Source organism: Purpureocillium lilacinum (assembly GCF_023168085.1).
Source record: "Purpureocillium lilacinum CBS 284.36 DNA, scaffold_2, whole genome shotgun sequence".
Classification (NCBI taxonomy): Eukaryota; Fungi; Ascomycota; class Sordariomycetes; order Hypocreales; family Ophiocordycipitaceae; genus Purpureocillium; species Purpureocillium lilacinum.
In genome coordinates this window covers 3,837,398-3,857,283 of record NW_027072112.1, presented here as the reverse complement: position 1 = coordinate 3,857,283, position 19,886 = coordinate 3,837,398, and the positions used below count along the sequence as shown (strand labels likewise).

Sequence of the window (19,886 nt, the reverse complement as noted above, 5' to 3'; positions counted from 1 at the left end):
TCGCCGTGGACGTGGATTTGGTCGGTTGTTGCGGGAGAGCCACCGGCCGCGGAGGGGACCGGGTCGAGGATCGTGGGGGGCGCCGGAATGCGAGCGACGCGGGCGTTGGCGAGGAATGGGGCGAGCACGCGAGGGCAGGGAAACCCCCCAGCGCAGGATCCGAGAGAGATTGAAAACTTTAAAGGGAAATCCAAAGAAAAGCCGTCAATGTCGTCGAGATTCGATAGATGTGGGAAAGGGGGGAAAAGGGACGGACACAGAGGAAAGCAGCCCGTCACGCGTGCGTGCCCACGGCCGGGATGGAGGATGCAGAGGTGGTCGCGGTTCGGTCGACTCGGGCCATGACATGTGGTTCCGTCCGCCGAATGCCGTCCGCCAACAGAAAGCCAGCGCCCAGGCCAATGCCTACCTCACTCAGCCAGGCATTCCTCCGCGCCGGGGCAGGATGGGGCGACGGGCGGGCAGCTTTCTTTAGCCTCGGCTTGGGGGGCTGGCTGGCTGGCCGTGGGTGTGGGTGGGTGGATGTGGATGTGGATGTGGATGCCAGCAGCAGCAGCAACGGGCAGGGGGGTTGGCCCAGCTCCTGGGGCGACGAAGTGGTGGGCTGGGTCGACCGAGGCAAACTGAGGTTTGGGCGGCCGCGTTAGGCGGTACCGCCGCTGCGCCTGGGAAATGCCGTGGCCGGAGTGTACTCCTCAACCTCCGCTATCTGGACACAGATTTCCCATCTGATGAAGGAACTCGTTCCTGCAGGGGGGGTGTGGTGGCCTCTAGCGACCGCCCGGAGATGAAGAGACAATGCGGCAAGCTGTAGTGGCGGTCGACTGAATCATCAGTTCAGGTCCCTCCATCCGCAAGTCCGTACTCTGCGCCGGTGACCCAATCGCCGGGCCCAATTCCTGTTGGGTTGGGTGCCGTTGAGACGATGCGGGGTTGGCCGTTGCATGGCTCACCATAACGACAAGCAGACGCCGATGCCTTCACATGGAGACCCGCACGTCGATGCCCGTATATGTGTGTAGCATTGCCTGCTCTGTGCTGTACTGTTACATATATAGATAGCCCCGTAGCGGCTGGAGTTGATGTACGTATATCCCATGGTATCGTCGTAAACGCCGCCTTCTCCAATGACCAAATGCGTCTAATCCAAAGTGATCCTGCTCATGCGCCCGCTTCCCTATCCCCAGCCCATGTCCAAACGCCCCTCAAGCCACGCACGTGCAAATAGAAGCGCGGCTCCGCTGCTCCTCGTCATCTTCATGCATCCCACGTCTCCCTTCTCCGCCGGGGCGACCGCCGGAGCGACGCGTCGGCGTCGCCGGCGTCATCCCTCGACACGATGATGCTGTCCTCCCTGTCAAGCATCGACGCCGAGGCCCCATGCAGCTGCTCGGCGCTGATCCAGCCCGACTCCACGGCGAAGCACACAATGTCGGCCGCCGACCCGAAGCAAGGCACACTATCGTCCGCCTCAGGGTTGAGGTGCTTCCACATCTCCGCCGTCTCCTTCTGGAACTCGCTCGGGGCTTTGTTCTTCTTCTTGCCCCTGAAGCTGTCCACCAGGTACTCGTACAGGTACGCCAGCCACAAGACGTTGGTGTATGGCGCGTACACTTCCCACGACAGCGGCCCGTCGATGCCCCGGGCGTAAGGCGTCTTGTGTCCTTCTGCGGGGATGCATTTCCGGTCTCCACGCAGAAGAAATGACCGCATCTGCCGGTATACGGCACACTGTGACGCGTGCGTGCTGGTGAAGAGGCTCAGTTCCCTCTCAAGGTCGAAAGCTACAGGCTTGGCGTAGTCGACCGATAGGTCCTCTGCACGGGACAGGCCGTAGTCTAGAATCGTAATGTCGAGCCCCGAGAAGCCAAAGAACCCCGTAGATGCGGCGGTTCGCTCACTCGCGGGTCTGACTCGCTTTACGCACAGGTTACCCTCGTGCAGGTCTCGATGCTGGTCTTTGTTAGCCAAAGGAAGCTCCGTCTTGCTTGGGACAATGGGAATGTACCTCGAACATGGCCGTCTCCTCTGCCCGAGCTAGCGCGATGGCTTCGAGAAAGAAAACATCCCAGAGCTCCCTCTCGTCAGCCAGCTCCCAGTCCTCCAGTGCCGTGCCTGCGTCGCCCAGTTCCACCACCAGGAACTTGGTGTCGTCGAGGTAGCGGCTCGGCGACGGATAAAACTGCGCTCGGCCGGGGTCCTGCCGCTTCATCCTCCTCTGGAAGAGCTGATGTGTCTCAAGCAGCTCCTTCGTCGCCTTGCCTTGGACGACGTACTTTTCCTTGTACACGACAAAGCCAGGGATGTCGGCCAGCCACTCTGAGATCTGCAGCTCTCCATTGACATCGTCTTCGGAGCGAGGCTCCTCGTCGACGAGGCCGGCCTTGACCTGTTGCTTGGTCTGGGCCTTGATGGGCGAGTCCAGACGGATGACCTTGATGATGCTGGTTCCGCGCTCGTTGGTGACGCGGTAGACCTCTGCGTAAGAGGCCTCTGCGATCTTGACGATGCGGTCGCCAGGCGGGCACACGTCGTCCCAGGTGAGTATCCGCAACGAGGTGTCCTCGGCGACGCTGGAAGCGCTGTCGGGTGCAGACGAGCCCTCGGTAGTCTTGTTTTCGTCGGTTTCGACTGAGCTGTCGGGGCTCACATCCTCTGTTCGGTTGCAAAGGGCTCCGTTCTCAGACTCGACGAGTTTCTCGGCGTCCTTTGCGTCTGCGCTGCGGCCCTCGTCGTTGCTGTCGCCAACCACGACGGGGGTTGCCTTGATGCTCTTCCTGGGCGACCTTCGCGGTTGTGGTGCGACAGGTTCTTCATCTATCCGGATAGCAGACAGCAGCTCGGTGACGTCCTTGACCGGGTCTTGGCTGTTGGCACTGGCGGGCGGCTTCCTAACGGGGCTCTGCGGCAGTTCGGCAAACATGCGCTCGGCCCGGGACCGCTTTGAGGGCTTGCCGTATCTGCGCGCTGTCGTCGTGCGCGGCATCCTGGCTCGTTTGGCGAAGGCGTCGCGTCCGTGGTCCAGTCATGAATTGCAGGTTTGTGGTCACTGAGACGAGGCTCGGGAGCTTGTGGTGGTGATGTGGGGTTGGCCAGGCAACCTCATTCACTACAGAGCTGCTGGCTGGTGCAGCCGCCTCAGGGTCCTGGTTAGGGGTTGCATCGGCCCCCGGGACGCGGCCCGTCCAAGCATCCGCAACGCACCGCAGCCACGCTTCCATCCGATGTGCAAACTTGTAGTGTTCTGGACCCAAGTCTGTTCTCTTTCATCCGTTGTTCCACCTCCAGGTATACCCTGTGCCAAACCACTTCAATTGCGGCGATAATGCTCGCACGTCTTCACCAACATTAACTTAGTGTCCAGGGTGAGCGGGCCGACTTCCCCCACCAATGCTCGCCTGGCTGGAGGATCATGTCGAAGAGCCCTGAAAGCGGCCACCAACGGACGGACGATGCGGGTCCCAGTGGTTCGCTGATGATGGCAGGTCACCCAACTCGCGCCCCCCAGAGTCTCCAGCTCCAGCTCCAGAACGCTCGCTGAGCCCTGCATGGGGACGCTAACGAGGGCAGCTCAGACCCACTCCGTCGTCTGTCGTGGAATCTCCGCAGCAGCCCTCCCTCCCCCGTGCGGTCAGATCAGCGAGCTCCAAAATTCCACGTCGCTACTGGACCTGCGACCAACTCCATCCCGTCCATCCTCTCCTTCTCCTCCCCGTCCGTCCGCCCCCCGCCAATTGCCAATCCGCAGCAGCCATGGCCGACCTTCTGAAGAACGTCTTTGGAGGCGGTAAGCCGGCGCAGCCCGCGGTCAAGAAGGCCGCCGACTCGGGTGAGTTCCCCAGCGTTGCGCGTGCGCGCGCGCAAGGCGAAATCCCACATCTCCCCTCTTTGATGGCATCGCCACCTCGCCTCATCGCATCGCAAGAAAGCTGACACAGATTTGCTAGACTTCGCCGACTTCGCCGGAGCCCCCGATCCCGCGCCCGAGTCCGTCCCGCACGCCACGCTCGCGGGCACCGCCGCCGGCCCCGCGGCGACGGGCGTCCCCTGGACCAAGTGGTACAACGTGCACGAGCGCCACTCCCTGTCCGAGTTCAAGGCCGAGGGTATCATCCTCGTCGTCGCCGGCCTCATCTTCCTCTTCCACATCTTTGGCGCCCGCGCCAACCGCTCCAAGGCCAGGGCCTGGATCAGGGCCAATGCCCGCGTCCTCAAGAGCGAGTTCGCCCTCGTGGGCTTCAGCGGCGTCCCCACCATCGATGCCCCTGAGCTCGACTCGGACGCCGACGCCCTGCTCAAGGAGAAGTCGCTCTTCGAGTTTGCGACGTACGCCACGGGCCGACAGAACGTGGCCTTCATGGACGTCAAGCTCACCCTGAAGAAGCGCTTCAACCCCATCCTGAGCACCGTCGAGACGGTTGGCTCCTTCTTCACCGACATGTTCGCCGCGCCCGCCGACACCATGGAGGCTTCCCTCTACCCCTTTGACGGCAAGGAGGGTCTCACCGTCCCGTCCGCTCCCGGCGCCGCCGAGGTGCGCGCCAAGGACTCCAAGAGCACCTACGAGGGTTTCGTCTTCGCCATCGTCCACAAGGAGCGCATGCAGCAGCTGCGCGACGAGCGCTACGACGTCTCCCTCACCGTCACCAAGGATCACCCCAAGCTGCCCAACTACCTGAGCGTCATGACGGAGAGCGCCGAGATCACCGACACCCTCATGACCACGGAGCTCGTCGCTGCCGTCGCCGCGGCCGGCGACCTGTTCGAGCACCTCATCGTCAGCGACCAGCCTACCGAGAAGCCTAAGACGCTCGACGAGGCGGTCCCCCGCAAGCGCCTGTTCCTCAAGTACCGCCTGCCATCGGACGGCAGCTACGGCGACCTGCTGCCCCTGTTCTCGTACTTCCTCCGCCTCCCCGACATGCTGGTGCAGTCGGCGCAGTTCCGCCCCGAGGTCATGAAGAAGGTGCGCGCCACGCGCGAAGCCATGACGGCGCAGATCAAGAAGGCGGTCGAGGAGGAGCGCAGCGAGGAGCGCCTGTACGAGAAGGAGAAGGCGCGCAAGGCCAAGCGCGACGCCGAGCTCAAGGGCCTGGATGCCAAGGCGCAGAAGAAGTACCTGGAGAAGGAGAAGGAGAAGGAGCAGCGCCGGAACCAGAAGAAGATGACGATGCGCGGCTAAGTGCACCGAGGCCCAAAAAAGCACGGGGGTGGCTGTGTCTTGCTCGGATCGGAGACTCCGCGAGAGCTAGGCTGTATGACTATTGTAGTACATGCGAGTGTAATGCAGTGTCGCCGTTGGCGCATTCAACTTTTACTCATCCATCCCATCCTGACTGTCTGCGAGTCCCTGACTGTAGACCTTTTGAGTACATTTTAGATGGAGGGCGTTGCCCTTCAGACGCCATAGTGTCCCCCCCTAATCGAAGCCACGCCGCAAACCCGTACCGGCGTTCAGCTCTTCCCCTGCGCGAGAAGGTCCTCCACCCTCTTTACCTTGTCCTCTGCCGTCTGCTTCTTATCCGTCCTGCGCCCGCCGTCGTCAGCAACACAGCGCGACGGGCAAGGGAAGTAAGGTAAACTCGAAAAGCAAAGAAAGAAAAGGAGGAGGGGAAGAAAACGTACCGCGAGCCGACACGCATCGACGACTGCACCCTCACGACGCCGCGCCTGTGCACCACCGTGTGCGCCTTGCCCACCACAGCGAGCACCTCGTCCCAGTTGCCCTCTGCCAAACAAAGCGCCGTCAGCACCTCCGTATCAGCATCATCATCGAAGCATGGCCCTGGGCAGCAGGAGAAGCCGCCAGACAGACACGGACACAAAACGCGGAGCGAGTCACTTGTACAAAGGAGGGGAAAAGTGAGAATGTGTGTCCCCATGCCCACCATGAAGAATCAGACAGGGCAAGAATGTAGGATATGGCAAAGATTAGAGATTCATGGTGTGGGCAAAACGTACCGACGGTCGTGCCGGCCGAGTGCATCGTGTACTTGAGCCCACTGGCCTGCAACACGCGCTGCACCTCAGCCACCTCCTCCGCGACAGAAATCTTGCCCGTGCCGACCTAATACACAGATTTCACACACACAGTCAGTCAACGCGACCACGAATCCCAGCGTACACACAATACACACACACCACGCTCCTCTGCGGTGCGCAAGGGGAACGGGGTAAGGGGAAACGGGGGGCCGGGAATTCACAAAAACGCACGGGAATGAGGCAAAAGTCGACGTAGCACGCCTCCGGGGTGGGTATGCTGGCGTAGTCCATTGTTGTTGCTGCTGCTGCCACGGCGGTCGTCGTCGCGATGCTGCTGCTGCTTCTCCTCTGGGGTCTGGTGAGCGATGATGGTATTATTGCTGGATGGGAGTGCAGGTGCAGGTGCTGCTGCTGCTGGTGCTTGGCGGGACGGGGTCGTGTTATAGTTATGGCACGCAGCTTGGCGAGAGCCCGTGGAGCGAGCATGGGGGGATGGGATGGGATGCGCTGATGATGACGGAGGTGGTGGTGTGGGCGGGCATCGGATGGTGGTGGAGGGCGGCGGCATGGCGGCATGGCGGCATGGCGAGACCTGGCTCCACCCCCGTTCAACGGCTACGAGACACTGTCTGCGACATGACGAACAAGTCATGAACCACAACCCGTGGTGGTACAAAATCGTGATAATCAAGTCTGGCTTCATTTAGAGCCGATTCTTGTTGAGCTATCTGCTATGTCCTTCTATGACGGGCGTCCCATCTATGTCCGTGCCGGTCCTTGTCCGTGGCGGGCAGTTATCCGCTGCCGCCGATATACCCAGAAATCTGTTGCATTCCGTAAACGCCTCGCTAAAGAGCCACCAAAGGCAAACCATGGATAGAAATGGCGGCAATCTAAATCCGCAGGTATCGAATCCCCAATCTACAGCAGCAGAAGAGCGGCCGTCAAAAAGGTCCACAGCGCGCCGTACTCAAGGCTGCGACCGTTGGTGGCGCTGCCCGTCGACGTCTCGCTGTTGGAGTTCTTGCGGCCTGTCGCGCTGCTGATGCCGTTGAGGCTGTCGGCGGCGGCCATGGGGTCGCCCTTGTCCCAGAAGTCGACCAGGACAAAGTTGGGCACCTTGGTCCATTCCGACTTGCACTGCTGGACGTGCTTGCCGAGGTTGCCGTCGGCCGTGGTGGCGGCGCTGTTGACCACGTCGATGCGGTCCACGTCCGGCACCATGATGTTGGAGGCCAGGCTCTGGTACTTGAAATGGTTGACTAGGCCCATCCAGCCATTGGAGATGGCCGTCGTCGCCGGCCTGGCCCGCGACGGACGGTCGACGGTGCAGTTGAAACCCGTCAGCTGCGTCACCTCGAATGGCGTCTCGAAGACAAAGTCGAACTCGGGCAGCAGGTACGGCGTCGAGGCCGAGTAGTTCATGTTGGTGATGAAGGACACGACGCGGGTGCCCTGGCTAATCATGCTGTCGAGGGTGGGCCAATTGGTCGTCGCACTCGTCGTCTGCGGCTTGTAGCCGAGCTTGGAGATGCCCGAGCTCTCAAAGACGGCGCCAAAGTCGGAGGCGGGGGCGCTGTCCGAGTTGACGAGCAGCAGGGTGACGACTTCGTTGGGGTTCGCCGTCATCCAGTCGTTGACGGCCGAGAGCCACGTCTCGAGGGGCCCGGCGTCGAGGAGGCTGCAGGACGTGTGGCACATCTCAAGCGTGGTGTTCGGTTTGTGAATCTGGGCCTGGAGCAGGCGGATGCCGGCGTTGAGGGCGGCCGTGGCGTTCTTGAATTGGTTCCCTGCTATCGAGTTGCCGGTGCTGGCGTCCCTCAGGAAGGAGCTGTCGTGCGCGCCCATGTGCGTGATGTTGTTGTACTGCCGGCTGCAGAGCTCGGGCGAGTTGTTGCACGCCTTGGATCCCGAGTCGGAGGTGGTTTTGTTGCCAGGGCTGCTCTGGGGCGCGGCCTGGACTTGGGCGACGACTGCCAGAGCCGCCACCACGGCGGAACGTAGCGAGGTGAACATGGCGAACGCAGTGCTGCGTTTTGTTGCGTCGAGCGAGCGAGCTTGATGCGGGATACTGGCGCGCCTCTGGTGAAGGACTCGGGGTCGAGCGGCGACGTCGTCTTCGTCGTTCGTCGTCGCCTCGTTCAAGTTCGAGTTCGATGCCGAAGAGGGCACAGGAAGACGCTGGGTAAGATATATGCTAGTGTAACGCTGTACCAGCAGCCACGTCTTCAACGGAAAAGAAAAAGCAACAACGACGTAGTTTACGGTCAAAGCAACAGTCGGTGAGCGAGCAGAACAAACAGGCGCCCGGGGGGGGTGAGAGGGCAGACACGAGTATTTAAAAGGGATAGACAAGCACGAAACAAGGAGCACAGATGCTCCAGAAAAGCCTCCAGGGCGGTGGAGCAGACTACGGTCACTGCGGATGAGGGAGGAGACCGGAGTGACAGAGATGAGGCTGAAAGGCTGGCCGCTGCGGGAGCTCGGATAGGCAGATGCGCAGTGCAGGTGCTTGCCGCATCGGGAAGTGGCAGCGCCTGGAAGCCGCTTTGCCCAGGCGTCGTGGGGGGGAGCTGCGGGCTTGGCTGGGCTTCCATGGCTGGGCTGGGTTGGGTTGGGCCCTGCTGCGCCTCGCGTCGACAACGTCAGCGCCTGGGCGGGTGGAGAACGGAGGTCCGCTGCTGAAACGACCTCTGAAAGAGACCTGTGGTCTGCTCTGCGCGAAGTACCAAAACTCGTATCTGTCAGGGGCGGGCGAGGCGAGGCTCTCAGAACCCAAAAAGCTCACTCATATTGCGTTCCCCGGGCCGCAATTACGCTTCTCGGAGGGGAGGACCTGTCAATCTCTCTAATCTAATTCTTCGCCTCCGCCTCCCTCTTTTCACCCGCGCCTCCATCTCCGCTTCCACCAGGGCCTTCCGTGGGGGGTGAAAGGTTATTGCCCTCCCTCCGCGCTGCACACAAGACCGGGAGGATGTTATGCGTGCATAGGGTCGTCGTCGTCAGCTTCGACTGCTAGTGGCCCAAGACCCTCCCGCCCGGCCGCTGGGGTTCGTGTTCCATGGCGTCCCGGCACTGGGGCGGCTGGTGAGACACTGCCGCCGCCATTCGTCGTCCACTGACACACACGCACTCGCACACACACATATGACACGCACGTCGCCGCCGCCTCACATGCACCCACATGGCTGCTGTCTGGCCTCTCTGAGGTGCTCGCTATTTTTATCCCTGCCAACCTGCCTCCACTGAGGTGCAGGCGTAACGCCCCGCTGGGGCTCCGGGGACCCCTTTCAGCCTGTGCTGTAACTTAGGTGCGCTGCTGCGTGTGCATCGCCAGCCAGGCTCACCTCATCAGCCACATCCGGTCCGCCGGGCACCAGTGCCGGGTGCCACGCGCCGCCATCACGGATGGCAGTGCAGGCTCCGACGACGACTTCGTGTATGCTCCGTCATGTACTCACAGTACCCGCAACGATGCTCACCAGATCAAATCGACACGCATATTACGAGCGATGCATCGTGCAACGGTCTGACCGGCCGCCCGCAGTGCCGATCAGCGCGCAGTCCCGCCCCGTGGCGGAACGTCGCCCAGGCAATCCGCGTCGCTGACATCACTCTCCGGCCGTCGAACTGCCAACCTCCCAACCTCCGACCTCCAACCACCGACATACGGTGCCTGCTTGCATGGCTCTTCAGCCAACCTGCAACGTCCGGGTCTTCAACTCCCGTCTCGTTGTCTCCTGGCTCGGGACTTGGCCAAGCGTCCAGACCCCGCGCCGCTGCTCTCACAGCCGGAGCCCAGCTACTCACACTTACACTGGCCCACATCAAGCTGCTCTCGACATGCAATACTGCTCTGAATTTTTGCCCCAAGTAAAGACATACCGCCGTGCCCATGTCCCAGCCTCTTGACACGCCTCCCCACGCATGCAGATACGCCCCGTATCGACCCGCCCCAGGGCACTTTGTACTTCGCCACGAACGCATCAACGCCTCCAGGCCTACTCAGGGTCCTCGGCGAGCTCATTCTTGCTCTCGGCCGCCACCGCAGCCTCCATCTCCTTCAGCTGCTTCTGTCCCTCCTCCGTCGTAGCGTCGATGATTTGCTCCTCAAGACTGAGGATGTTGGCCTGTGTGCGCCAGTCAGTCTCAAGACACGTCCGTAGATGCCAACGCCGCTGGCGCATAACGTACCTCTCCAAATAGGTTTACCAGCTCCTCCGCCTCCTCCACCCCGAGCCTGCCCAGAACCTTGTTCACCTCGTCAAGCTCCCCCGTCTCCAGCGCCTTCTTCATCTCGGGCTTGAACCCGTCAAAGATGGCCCGAGCCTTCTGCTCCTCCGGGTCCTCGCTGTTCGTCGGCGGTACGCGCACGTTGATGACGGTGCCCGGCTCCACAGCGTGCAGCTGGATCTGCTCCACGCCCTCTGCCGGCTCCTTTGCCCGCTCCGCCAAGATCTCGCGCGATCGGTTCTTGATTCGCATGTACGTCTCCTGAACGTCCTTGTAGAAGACCTCCTGCGCCTGGTGGCCCTTGGTCATGATGCGCTTGAAGAAGAGCTGCACCCCATCCTTGCCCAGCGCCCGGCAGTACTGGAGCAGCAGCGCCTGGTGCACGCACTGCCGCGAGTAGTCGTCCTTGCGCTCCAGCGCAGCGTCGAACGCCAGCACCAGGAGACCGTCTGTCTCGCGCTCCGTCAGGATTTGCGGGTGCTGGAGCAGGAACTGCAGGCTGCGCGGATACTCGTTGGCCGGGATCTGCGCAAATGTCTTGGCATCGGGTGACGCTTCAATCTCCTCGTCGTCATCGGCGGCTGCGGCGCTCGTTTGCGATGGCCCGGAGTCTGTCGTCGTCGAAAAGCTGGGGTTCAGGAGCTCCACCTGCGTAGAGTCCTTCTTGTCTGCCGCCGTCGCCTTGGCCACGTGTGAGCTGTCGAAACCCGTGTGAATGTCCGCGCTGGTAATCTTCTTCTTGTCCTCCTTCTCCAGCTCCTCCAGCTTCTGCAGCAGCTCTTTCTGCAGGTTCTCGACCTTGTCATGGTGACCTTGGATTTCCTCAATCATGCCGCTGTACCGGTCGTCGGGCTTCTTCTCGTCGAGAGCCTTGTTCACCTGGTCTAGGAGGGCCGCCATCATCTTGGAGTACGTGGGCTGCTCCTGTTCACCGCTGTGTACGCCCTCGGGCGGTGGCGGCGGCCGGTCGTCCTTTGGGTTTCCCGCGGTCTCCATGACTGCCTGGAACGCAATCTCGCCGGGGTTCCGGGTCGCCGCCTCGGAGGCGTGGGCTCTCAGTGACGCGAGCAGCGCCGAGATGCGGGACAGCAGCCCGTCGTTGATGACGCGCTCATACTTGTACGTCTCGATCTGCAGCTTCCGGTGCTGCCGTTCCTGATGGATCTGGTTCTGCTTCGCCCGAATAAAGGACCGCTTGTCGACGTTAGGGTGCACCTCGATGTCGGAGTCGTCGCTGAGCTCCAGCGCGTCCTGCGAGACGGTTAGCCACGCTCCCTCACGATCGAGCTGCCTTTTCGTCAGTCAGGGCGGACGCACCCATTTGCTGTAGTCGACAGGCATCGTGGGTGGTGTCTCAAGCTGTGCAATCTCTGATTGAAACCAAGCGAGCCTTTTACCGGTCACTGGGGCCTCGTGTCGAGGCAGGAAGAGCTGCAACAGCTGTGGTAAGACTGACGATGATGATAGGCGAGCGTTGGAAGATTCTGGACTGGACGTTTGGCGGGGTTACCAAACATGAGAGCTACAGTGGCGCACTGACTGGAAGCACGGGTTTCTGGCCCCTCACCGTTTGTACCCCTCAGCCCCACTCCCGACCTTGAACTGCACTGAGCTACCAAGCACAACCAACAAATCTGGAAGCTCTCCCTCACCACCTGGGCACCTCATGACAGCACGCGTTCCAGAAGGTGCAGTGCTTCCTCAGAAGCGAGTCAGGCATCGCGCCGCATTCGCAGCCTTTCCTCCGTCTATTCTTTGTCGCATATAGCATCGTGATAAAGTACAGGCTTGTTCTCGATCGCTCATGAGCCGCCCATCGTACAATTGTTCCACTGTGGTGATGCAATGCATCATCAATGCTCCCAGTCCCCACGCCTGCCTATTGGAAAGGTCATGTCCGCAACTCCAGGCCCCAAAGCAAAATCTCCGCGCTCGCCGCTGGCTTGTCTCAAGACATGTTCTTCATGAAGTCGTCCAAGTCAAAGCTCTCCTCGTACTGCTTGCTGTCCCACAGCTCGCCGAGGTCCTCCAGCCACGGCTTCTTAGTCGGTTGCCGCAAGACGTCGCCTGTCTCTAGATCCACCATGTCTTCCTCCCGTCCGTCTACCTCATTTTGCGGCTTGTCCGATATGAGGTTTGGCCCAGAGTCGCCCAGGTTGAACAGGTCCAGGATCTGGTCCGTATCCATCGTCGCCAGACCTGCATTCTGCTGATTGACGACGGTCGAGGCAACGTCAATCTTGAAGCGCTGGAGACTTAGGATCTTCTCCTCCAGCGTGCCACGAGTGATAAGGCGGTACACATTGACCACCTTCTTTTGCCCGATTCGATGGGCGCGGTCCATGGCCTGCAAGTCCTTTTGCGGGTTCCAGTCGTGTTCCACGAAGATGACGGTGTCGGCGCCCGTCAAGTTAAGGCCGAGTCCGCCAACGCTGGTGGTCAGGAGCAAGACGTCGTACGATGGATCGCCGTTGAACTTGTTGACAATGTCCTGTCTCTTGTTCGCCTCCACGGAGCCATCGAGACGGAGGTGCGACACGGACGGCAGCATCTCCTTCAGCACTTTGTGCTGCACCATATCCAGCATTTCTTTCATCTGACAGAAGATGAGCGCCCGGTGGGGCTTGATGGGCTGGTACAGTGGGTCATTCGAATCTCCCTCTTGACCGCCGATGCCGCAATCCACCAAGAGGTCGCGCAAGGCCGTCAGTTTCGGTGCATGTGCCACATCCTCGATAGACGTGCCCTGTTTCTGAAGGATCCTCTGCGTCTCGTCATATACCGGCATGTCGGGCTTCATGACGAGCGCTGGCGAGTTGCACAACTTGCGCATGTACTGAAGCGCTTGGAAGATGTGCTGTTTGGCCTCCTTGTCGTCACGGCCCGCCTCCGCCTGCAGCTTCTTGCCCTGCTTCTTGCTAAAGTCTTCGAAGAGCTTCTTCTGTAGGTCGCTCAGGTCGCAGTAGTAGTTCTGCAGGATTTTGGGCGGCAGGTCGTTGAGGACCTCTTCCTTGAGACGCCGAAGCAAGAACGGCAGGACCTGCTTGTGCAGGGCCTCAATCGCCAAGGCGCCTGCTTCCTGTTCCTTGGACGACGCCTTGCTGTTGCGACTATTGGCAATCGGCTTGGCAAAGCGATCCATAAAGACTTTCTCGGCGCCGAGGAAGCCAGGCATGAGAAAGTCGAAGAGTGACCAGAGCTCCAATACATTGTTCTGAATTGGCGTACCCGTGAGGATCAGCCGATGGTTGCTGACAAGCTTCTTGACGGCTTGGGAGATCTTGGCCTTGGGGTTCTTGATGAGGTGGCCCTCGTCCAAGACCATGTAGTTCCAATTATGCTGCTCGAGGATATCCGTGTCGTTTCTGCAAACATCGTACGAGGTGATCACAATGTCCGTCTCCCCAAGCCTCGCCTTCATCGCTTTTCTCTCCGCCGGCGGGCCAACGTACGCTGTGACGCTGAGGAATGGGGCGTATGCCTTGATCTCCTGCTGCCAATGGCCAGAGAGAGTTGGAGGGCAGACGATGAGCGACGGCAGCCGTCGTACATCCGGCGCTTTGGTTTTCGCAAACTCCTCTGCGCGCTGGTGATGATCGCTTGCAACGATACACAGGGTCTGTAGAGTCTTGCCGAGACCCATGTCATCGCAAAGGATTCCGTGCAGGTGGTACTTGTTGAGGAAATGCAGCCAATTGACGCCTTCTTGCTGGTATGATCGGAGCTCGGCCTTGATGGCGACGGGAATCTGGAAAGGCTCCACCTTCTTCGGATCGAGCAGCTGAGCAATAAAGTTTCGCTCACGATCTCGTCCTCTGAGCAGCTCCTCGGAAAGGCCGGGCGGGTCGGGAATGCCAGCCTCTAAGGGTACCAGTTTGACCAACGTTGCAAAGGACGTGGTCGCGATGAGTCGGACCTCATTGTCCGAGTCGCTCATCCGGCCGAGAACGGGGACGATAAGGAAGATGACGTATGGCAAGATGGCGTCGCCCATTACGGCAATCAAGTGGTAGATGGCTTCGATCACGCCCTGCCTGTAGTTCAAGTCAAGGGGATTGGTGATGGACGGGAGGACTTTCTCGACCAAGGCCGTCATTCCTTCGACAGTGATGACGCTGCAGATGGTGGCCAAGCATTTCGCAGCCATGTAGCGGAAGACGGAGAGCTCCGAGTGGAGGGCCTTGATGACGAGCGGCATCATCTGCATGACGAAGGGATGCAAGGCCGGGTCGAGCGTGGGTGTCATGGTTCTAATGACAGACATGGCGTCGACGATCTCCTGGCCAAAGGTGTCTCCCGGGTCCTTTGCCTCAGCAGGCAAATCCCCTGTGAATGCCTTGATCAACGGCTGCTCCATAAACGTCCTCAGGCTTGGGACCGTCTCGAGCACAGCCGCGCCATATGTCTTGGAGAGGATCTCAAGGGCGTCTTTCGCTCCCCGTCGCGTGATCCGGGCAGCCTTGGCCTCCTTGGCCCATTTCACAGCGTCTGCGTGGTCAACACGATCTTCCTCCTTCTGCATCGACAAGATGCAGTTCGTCTTGGCGGCGTGCACTGGGAATTCGGGAGTTTCGGCCACTTCGACGCATGAGAACTTGACCAGGTTGGCGACAACTTTGTCGGCGGGACCCCGTCTCCCCTTGTCCGTGAAGAGCTGAACCAATCTTGCGATTGTCTCCGACGAGCGGCCTTGCAGCTGCTGGCTCTCCTCCGTCTTGACAGAGTCCATGATTCCCTTGATCAACGGGCTGGGCTTTTTAGGAAGCAGCTTCATGGCAACCATTGCGCACGCGGCCCCAGCCTTGATTCTAGTGTCGCGTGCCTCTTTGGCTGCCTTGGCATCTTCAATGACAGCCAAGGCGACATCGCGGGCCTCCGCGAGTTGCTGGCTTGCAATGAGGCGCTGGCCAGGGGGCATGATCTTCTTGAGCCGGTCGTAGTCGTCGCTGACACACTTCTCGGCGGTCGCAATGGAGAAAGCGCCGGGTCCAGCTTCGGGTTCACCTTGTACCACCACCGGGAGCACCGGCAATCGGCCCTGGGAGACCTTGCCGTGGTCGCGGAACAAGTTGATGAGTTGTTGGCACTGCGTTCTAGTTCGCTGCACAAAATTGACAAGGTCCCTGTATGAAGAGGGACGGTCCGCCTCGACCATGCGCTGTACGTGATCCGCGTACCTTGAGCTGCTATCAGTGTTGGCGCAATCCTTTGCGAACTCGTCAATGACGAGACATGCTGAAAGCTGAGTTGACGCGAAAGGAGATGTCAGTCCAGGCAGCAAAAGCACGTCGTAGTCGTCCAGATTCTTTGTCGGTACCAAAGACATGACCTGGCCCATTGCCTTGGCGGCAGACACGCGAGACCGGATTAGCACTTCCATACCGACGAGATCGATGTCGCCCTGCATCATGTGGCCATCCACATCGTGCGTCAAGCCAGCAGGAACTGCTTCCTCGACAGCCTTGTTGGACTTGCGGCGCCGCTTCGGTGCTCTATCCGATCCGTCGGGCGACGACAGCCTCCGAGCAGACGGTTGAGGGAGCGTGTTCGAATACGTTCCGCCGGATGGTTTCTGGAAGAGCCCTGCATTCATGGGGATCGGATTCCTTGAGATGCCAATCGGGTGCAACGTGAGTTGCATAAGCGCTTCGATATGGGGAGCAAACTCATCCGCAAGGACGGCGGGGTCCTTGGCCAAACAGCGGACCAGTGCGTCCCAAAGTTTCAGAGACGTGTTCAGCGTCTCTTGATCCCTCTCGACCAGGATGTTCTGGAACACAAGGCGCAGGATCCTTCCGTTCAGCCAGCCTTGAGATGTGTCGGCACCTAGGTTCGCAAAGGTCAATAGCGCTTTGAGGACGGCCAAGCGCACGGAGGTGATGGTGTGTCGCAAGAACGGATAAAGCCGAGGAACAAGTAGGGTGAAGGACCGTTCCTCGTCCTGAGCTGCCGACGCCTTCATCGCCTCCAAAACTTCGGGGAAACCACAGAGCGTGGCGAGAAGATCCATAATACGTCCTGTGCTCGCGCTCAGGTCGTCTCCGAGGTTCGACAGTGACTCCCAAACAATGTTTGTGAGATCATCCAGCGCTGCTGGCCTCATGGTGACGAACTCCTTGGCCATGGGGATGATGGTGGCGGCGCTGACAGAACGAACGTCATCATCCAGGTCGCCCAAGCCCTTCATTACTGCTCTGATGATACCATCAATCATGTCGCCGTCCTGGAGGAGCAAATCTTTCCTAACTGCCACGACGTATCGCAAGCCGACCATGCCTCCATGGCACACTGCCCATTGCGATCGTTCAAGTTGTATATCTTCCTGTATCACCATCCGGTAGAGAATCCGATAAATGTCATGTACCGAATCGGCGGTAACGTGCTTCAGGACTGAACCAAGGGTCTGGCCGATCGTCTCTCGAATCGGCGCCACGGACGTGTCGGAACTGTAATCGGTGAAGCGGTCCAGCATCAAAACGCAGCATAGCCGACAGGCCATGTCGTTCAGCCACTTGCGATTCAGGGTCTCATTGTCGCCTCTTGTCTTACCGCGTAAGCGACCGGCGCCTCCGCCGTGCACCCTCATTACTTCTCGGAGACCCATCGCCGCTCCGTGTCGAGTCTCCCAGGACGGGTCAAATAAGTCCACCTTTAGGAAGTCGCAAAGACGCTCATACGGCCATTCGAAGCCCTCCAGGGAGTCGTCCGCTTCAATCTCGGATTTTATGGGAATGGTCGGCCCCTTGAACTCACTGACGACCTTGGTCTCCTCGTCAACATCAGTGGGGCGGTCTAGATTGAAGTAATCGTTGACTTGTCCGTTCTTCTTGGAGTCGGGGTCAGCAGCCGGCGTTTCGTCCGCAAAAGCTTCAGACCCAGCTGTCGTCGATCGCCGCAGAGACAAGTCTCCAAAGCCGCCCTTACCTTGCGACGCCTTCATCGCCTCTCTCTTTCGTTTGCGCTTGAGCACGTTAAGCTGTCTCGTGCTCAGCTGAGAGTCCTCGGGCCCCTGACCCGTGGCTGAAATGCTGTCGCTGCGAGCCAGGCCGTTGCCGTTGCTCGCCTCAAGGGGAGTCATGGGCGCGGCTTGTGAGTCGACCATGATAGGCATCTCCTCATCTTCGAACTTTCGCCCAAGGAGTCCGAGCCGACCTAGAAGGGTTTTCTTTTGGTGTGCCAGGCGGTCTTGTGGGTCCAGGGCGGCCAAGTTGTATTCGATGCCGCCGCCTCGAAGTAGCTCGCGTCCAAATCTGAGAATAGAGTCAATGTTGAGGGAATCGAAAGTGAATAGGTCCTCGTCGTGCAGGCGGGGCTCAGTTTCGTGCTCTTCCTTCTTGACGTGGCCGTTCTCAGCGGCAGGTTCTTCATTCTTGAGCTGGCTGAGTGGGTCGCCGGAGTTTGGGTCATATAGGGGGGCGTTCTCAACAATCTTGCCTATGGCTTTTGCTGCGGTGCTTCGAGTCTCCCATTCTTTGTGTCGAAGATATGGGACGACTCGAGATAGCAGGTTAAAGAGCTCGTCTGGATGTTGCTTTTGCCAGTCGGCAAGCTGGTTGACGGCTGTCTCCCGAATGAGGCGGGTGCTACCCGTCTCAAGAATGGTTACCAACCGATCGAGTCTTGAGGCCATCTTGAAAAAATTGCGCCTCCGAGGGACGGAGGTCTTTTCTGTAGCTCAAAAATGTTTCGTCGAGGTGCAGTAACCGGACTTGGTGCCCACGCACTGCACCTCCGGATCGCGATCTCCTCGCCGCGGAACGCCGCGCAGTGCTGGCGAGACCGCGAGGGAGAGGATGATATATAGGGTGAGGGGCGGGTCCTTTCAGCTATGGCAGGCTGCGGTGCGCCGTCGCTGTAGCATTGGAGGGAAGTGGTTTCGAGAGACAGTCCAAGAGTGACTGAAGAAGCGGGAGGGAGCAGGCAAGCAATAAAAATGCTCAACCCGCGCAGGAAGTGAAGATGAGTGAATCACCGGCCGTGGTGAAGGGTCCTGGTGAAAGAGCCGTGATGCATGCAAGTGCCGAAGGGCCGCAGGGTGGGGACTTGTGTGCAATGTACTGTGTTGACAGAAGGCGGGCGAGGGGTGCGCGGCAAGTGTTAGGCAGCTGCCAGCTAGTGACTCCGGCGACAGGTGATGGTCCCAGGGGTCGCTGAAGAGGGCCCGTGCGGCTGGTGCGGCTGATGAAACTGGATGCCAGGATATGGTGTGGCTGGTGTGTGTGGCAGTGCTGGGCGGGAGGGCGGCCGGACGTGCTGGCGCGGGCACCGGGTCAGCTGGGGACGGGACGGGGACCTGCTCGGAAAATCGAGTGGAGGGCAGGAGCGGCCATTTGTATCATGTGTGTGTGCATGCATTTTTATACACGCCAGCGCGCCTGCCCCCAGGCGTCGACCAACGGTTTGTCGCGCTGCTCTCGCTTAATTTCCTCTGGCCATGTTAGCGCCGCTTCAGGTGGGCCCGCCCCGGGTGCTAGCCGGACCGCCGGGAAGGAAGCATGGGAAGGGGAGCACCTAGCACCTGCCCGTGGCGCATGCGCCTGGGAGAGCACTTGCTCGACCTGGCGCTGGGTTTTTTTCCCGTTCGTGCCTGCCCGGGATGTTGTTGTTCGCAGAGGCGCCTGCGGCTGCCGCGTGCGGTCGTCACCACTAGGGCACGCGCATCTTGGGCATCGACCTGCTAGGCAGCGCCTTGTGCCGTTGGTTTTGGGGTTGTTTTTTTTTTTTTTTTTGGGTTTGGTCCTTCTCTTGGAAGATCGCCCTTACACGTGTTATACTCGACAGCCTCGCCTGAAAATCACGGTCCATCAGTCTGCAATGCGCGCCAGGCACCTCTCGTCGCTGATCTGTCTCGTGCTTCGTCGCAAAGAGGCGTGAGGTGTTTGGCACATTTGCGATCAAAAAAAGTCTATCTCGGTAGCCTAGGGCCTGTCGGGCGCAATCGCCGCCTCTCCGACCTCGATGCTGCGACTCGCTCGCCAATGCGGTGTTTGATATTGCTGCTCCTTCGCGGAGCGTCCCGAGCCCCGGGCACGGGAAACCATACTCTCGACCGTCTAGGCGATCCGTTAAGTAAGGCATTACGCGACCGTTTGCGTGGTTGAACGAGTTTGCGGCAGGGAGGCAGGCTGAGCTACATCAGACTTTCTGAGCTCAGACAAGCGCAGGGTCATCCGCCCTTCGCTCCATTCCACCCTTGCCCCCGTATCAACGCCAATCCGTGTCTTGGTTTGGCCGGCTTGGGGTCCACGGGCGTATATGCCCCTGTGTCTGCGAGCACACCATCGGGACACCTGGCAATGGCCTCGAGCTCCAACATGTCAGGGCCAGCGTTCGGGCTTACATGGCGTCAGCGCCACGGCTCACGACATCGGGATGCTGATTCCTCATTCACCGTGGTTCTTCACTGGGAGACGTGGCTCCGTCTGTGTGCATCTGCGCGCATGGAGATGGGCCTTTCCTTCGGCCGCCCGGCGGCCTGTGGCTCGTTGGCTTTTTTCCATGTACTCGTACTTGTCGTGCTTGAAGGTGGGCCACTTCAACTTCCGGGGACAGGGATCTTGCGCTAAGGCGGGGCGATCACTAAAGCACGATCTGTCGCGTTGTTGCACTGACGTAGCATTCAAGTCGGGGCGAATTCGACCGACGTTAGGCCCTGCAGTCATCGTGTGCCA

The 19,886-nt window shown here is 60.0% G+C and overlaps 6 protein-coding genes across 6 annotated transcripts; 1 reads left to right on the top strand and 5 right to left on the bottom strand.

Annotated features, from left to right (window-relative positions):
• Positions 1-1,257: 1,257 nt before the first annotated feature.
• Positions 1,258-2,986, bottom strand: PLICBS_002919 (uncharacterized protein; the record flags this gene model as incomplete). Its single annotated transcript, XM_018322634.2, has 2 exons — positions 1,258-1,953; positions 2,009-2,986. 2 exons carry the CDS (start codon positions 2,984-2,986, stop codon positions 1,258-1,260), a joined length of 1,674 nt encoding a protein of 557 aa, XP_018177864.2.
• A 767-nt stretch (positions 2,987-3,753) lies between these two features.
• PLICBS_002918 (uncharacterized protein) lies at positions 3,754-5,182 on the top strand (the record flags this gene model as incomplete). Its single annotated transcript, XM_018322633.1, has 2 exons — positions 3,754-3,829; positions 3,948-5,182. The coding sequence occupies 2 exons, from the start codon at positions 3,754-3,756 to the stop codon at positions 5,180-5,182; spliced, it is 1,311 nt and encodes a 436-aa protein (XP_018177863.1).
• Positions 5,183-5,454: 272 nt separating this feature from the next.
• PLICBS_002917 (uncharacterized protein) lies at positions 5,455-6,273 on the bottom strand (the record flags this gene model as incomplete). The annotated part of the gene is made up of 4 exons (XM_065600101.1): positions 5,455-5,527; positions 5,626-5,728; positions 5,962-6,067; positions 6,214-6,273. The coding sequence occupies 4 exons, from the start codon at positions 6,271-6,273 to the stop codon at positions 5,455-5,457; spliced, it is 342 nt and encodes a 113-aa protein (XP_065456173.1).
• Positions 6,274-6,903: 630 nt separating this feature from the next.
• On the bottom strand, positions 6,904-7,998 carry PLICBS_002916 (uncharacterized protein; the record flags this gene model as incomplete). Its single annotated transcript, XM_018322631.1, has 1 exon — positions 6,904-7,998. One exon carries the CDS (start codon positions 7,996-7,998, stop codon positions 6,904-6,906), a length of 1,095 nt encoding a protein of 364 aa, XP_018177861.1.
• A 1,985-nt stretch (positions 7,999-9,983) lies between these two features.
• On the bottom strand, positions 9,984-11,556 carry PLICBS_002915 (hsp90 co-chaperone Cdc37; the record flags this gene model as incomplete). Its single annotated transcript, XM_018322630.1, has 3 exons — positions 9,984-10,112; positions 10,177-11,466; positions 11,533-11,556. The coding sequence occupies 3 exons, from the start codon at positions 11,554-11,556 to the stop codon at positions 9,984-9,986; spliced, it is 1,443 nt and encodes a 480-aa protein (XP_018177860.1).
• Positions 11,557-12,163: 607 nt separating this feature from the next.
• Positions 12,164-17,845, bottom strand: PLICBS_002914 (TATA-binding protein-associated factor mot1; the record flags this gene model as incomplete). Its single annotated transcript, XM_018322629.1, has 1 exon — positions 12,164-17,845. One exon carries the CDS (start codon positions 17,843-17,845, stop codon positions 12,164-12,166), a length of 5,682 nt encoding a protein of 1,893 aa, XP_018177859.1.
• Positions 17,846-19,886: the final 2,041 nt, after the last annotated feature.